The following is a 2725-nucleotide window of genomic DNA, read 5'->3' on the forward strand; positions in this document are numbered from 1 at the left end:
AGGAACAAATAGACGAATTTTCCAACAAAAACCCTCTACAACCAAGACAAGTAGCTCTTCTATGCAAAAATGGCATACAACAATATCAACTCGCCAAAAGACCTTCAATCGGTGAAGTACATGGAGTCGGTAGATCTAGAGTGGAGTTTATTTTATTCTTGTAATCCAGTAGCAGTTGTGTTTTTCCTCTTCCGGTCTGCGAGCCGTAGTAGCTGGAGCTCTTGTATTTCTGGAGTTTTTCTTTTCGCTCGTCTAATAAAAATACGGCAAAGCTCTTGCTTCGTTGCTAAGAAAAATACTTTTCCCTGTTACTACTGTGCATTGCAGAGACGTTTGTTAGAGTGCGAAACAAACGACGAGCGTTCGAGCCGGTTTCCATCACAGGAAAGGAACGTGTTTCATTAGCTCATTGCTCTCAAATTTCCACACACGGTAACTTTATTGATGAGAGTGAGAGAGATGTTTTTTTTTATGATTGCGATGAGTGAGAGAGATCTGCAACTTGAGACACACGCGCAAACTAGTTCGCAGGACGCCCTGGTATCTATGAACACTATAAATAAAAAAAAGGTCTAAATAATGCATTGCTCGACAAAGGTACTCAAGAACCAATCACTAGGCCAATGAGCAAGGTTTGCGTGGTCAACTTAGCTTAGCCCAGTTGCCAATTCCACCTAATACGCGCATTCATATATCGTTCCATTCCATGATCCTTTCCTCTTTATCAAACTTACCCTTAACTTGATTCCCGATCCACCGTCATGTCCAACTTTGATTCTGGAACTGGAAGCCAACAATTCGATGATTTCACTAAACAAGCGTCAAAAACCTTCAACTCCTTCACAGCCTATGCCGTTGGTGCGTTCTAAAAATCTCAGTAACTGTTTTTGCGGTTCTTAATTTTCATTCATCTCAGGCCGAGACAGCACTAACTAATTTACATAATGGATGCAGTTATTTCGATAGTCAATCTCGTAGCAACCGTGTTGGTGGTGTACCTCATCTACAGATGCTGCAGGAAGCATGGCTTACCGTCAATCAACGTGAAGACGACCACCACCGGCGAGGCGGCGACGGAGCTCACGCCGCTGCTGCCGGACTCCATGATACGCAACACCACGATCGACAACTTTCTCAACGAGATCGCCCGCGAGAAGCCCATCCGATTCACGGCGCAGCAGCTGGAAGGGTACACGCAGCGCAGGTCCGCCGAGCTCGGCGCCGGGGGATTCGGCACCGTCTACAAGGGCATGCTCCCCAACGGACTCGACATCGCCGTCAAGGTGCTGCACGACCACATGGACGACGAGGTCACGGAGCAGCAGTTCATGGCGGAGGTGGGCACGCTGTGGCGGACCAACCACGCCAACCTCATCAGGTTGATTGGCTACTGCTTCGACGCCGACGAGCGCGCGCTGGTGTACGAGCTCATGGCCAACCGCTCGCTCGACAAGTACCTTTTCGACCGGCGGCACAGGGTTGTAGGTCCCGCCGCGCTGCTCGTCATCGCCGGTGGCGTCGCGAGAGGCCTCCGGTACCTCCACGAGGAGTGCCAGAAGAAGATCATCCACTACGACGTCAAGGCCAGCAACGTGCTCCTCGACGGCAACCTGACTCCCAAGCTCACTGACTTTGGGATCGCGCAGCTGCTCAGCCGCGCGGACGCGCAAGCCTCCGTGCACGCAATGCGTGGCACCTTCGGCTACATGGCGCCCGAGGTGATCAGTGTCGGGAAGGCGCCGGTCACCGAGCGGTGCGACGTGTACAGCTTCGGCATGCTCCTGTTCGAGCTCATCGGCCGGAGGAAGAACATGGACAACAACGCGCCGGAGAGCCACAAGTTTCTGCCGTTGCTGGCATGGACCATGTACGAGCAGGGCAATCTGTTGGAGCTCGTGAAGGAATGCCATTATCCCGTGGCTGCGTCGGACGAGGAGCAGTGGAAGGAGGCGGCGGAGAGGATGTGCAAGGTGGCGTTCCTGTGCGTGCAGGAGCAGCCGGAGGAGAGGCCGACGATGAGCACGGTGGTCAATATGCTGGAGGGGCATATGGAGATTCCTCCTCCGGTGTATCCCTTCGGTTGGATGTACCCTCAAGAGGCGTCAGCTGGGTCAGGTTCCAAAAGCGAGGTGTTCATCAGGATAGACACGTGATCGACCTGCTTATACGCCTCCAATTTAGTGATTATATATTTCAAATGCCTTGTTTGTGACTGCTCCACTTCAAAACTCCATCATCGAGCTAGAGTAGAAAAACAAGGTATTTTGCTTAGGAATAGGGAACAGCTCCAGAAAGCTGCTTTTTGTGTCAATGAGCTCCAAGAACAATTCCAGCAAGGACACCTACATCAGGGTCCTATTTTCAATTTGGGTGCCCCCTACTTTTGTTGGTCTAATTTTCTTTTCTTCCACTCCAACAGCAGGCCGTGCAAGCAGGGAGGGAGCACACTAGGCCGCTCCCGTCGGCAGCGGATGGAGGCGGGTGACTGCGCGTGGGGAGGGAGCACGGAAGGCCGCGTCCGCCGGATCTGCCGCTGTTGCTCACATGTGGCCAGCCGGGGCTGCTCCAGTGTGCCCGTGCGATGAAGGGCTGGGGCTGCGCCCACGCAGTCACTACGGGAGAGCTTGGCTTTGCCAAGTGTCGCCGGCTTTGTTGAGTGCTAAATGTCGGACACTAGTGTCAGGCACTCGGCGAAGACAGACACTCAGCAAAGCTCTCTTTGCCG

The 2725-nt window shown here is 52.8% G+C and overlaps 1 protein-coding gene across 2 annotated transcripts; it reads left to right on the forward strand.

The window, feature by feature from the left end:
• Positions 1 to 601: 601 nt before the first annotated feature.
• On the forward strand, positions 602 to 2220 carry LOC136545157 (rust resistance kinase Lr10-like). 2 transcript variants are annotated; one of them, XM_066537181.1, is made up of 2 exons: positions 602 to 858; positions 955 to 2220. In XM_066537181.1, exons 1-2 carry the CDS (start codon positions 762 to 764, stop codon positions 2151 to 2153), a joined length of 1296 nt encoding a protein of 431 aa, XP_066393278.1. In that variant the 5' UTR covers positions 602 to 761; the 3' UTR covers positions 2154 to 2220. The 2 variants fall into 2 exon arrangements, with proteins under 2 accessions (XP_066393278.1, XP_066393279.1); XM_066537182.1 differs by having other exon boundaries at positions 1019 to 2220.
• The last annotated feature ends 505 nt before the right edge of the window (positions 2221 to 2725 follow it).

Source organism: Miscanthus floridulus, chromosome 3, assembly GCF_019320115.1.
Source record: "Miscanthus floridulus cultivar M001 chromosome 3, ASM1932011v1, whole genome shotgun sequence".
Taxonomy (NCBI): Eukaryota; Viridiplantae; Streptophyta; class Magnoliopsida; order Poales; family Poaceae; genus Miscanthus; species Miscanthus floridulus.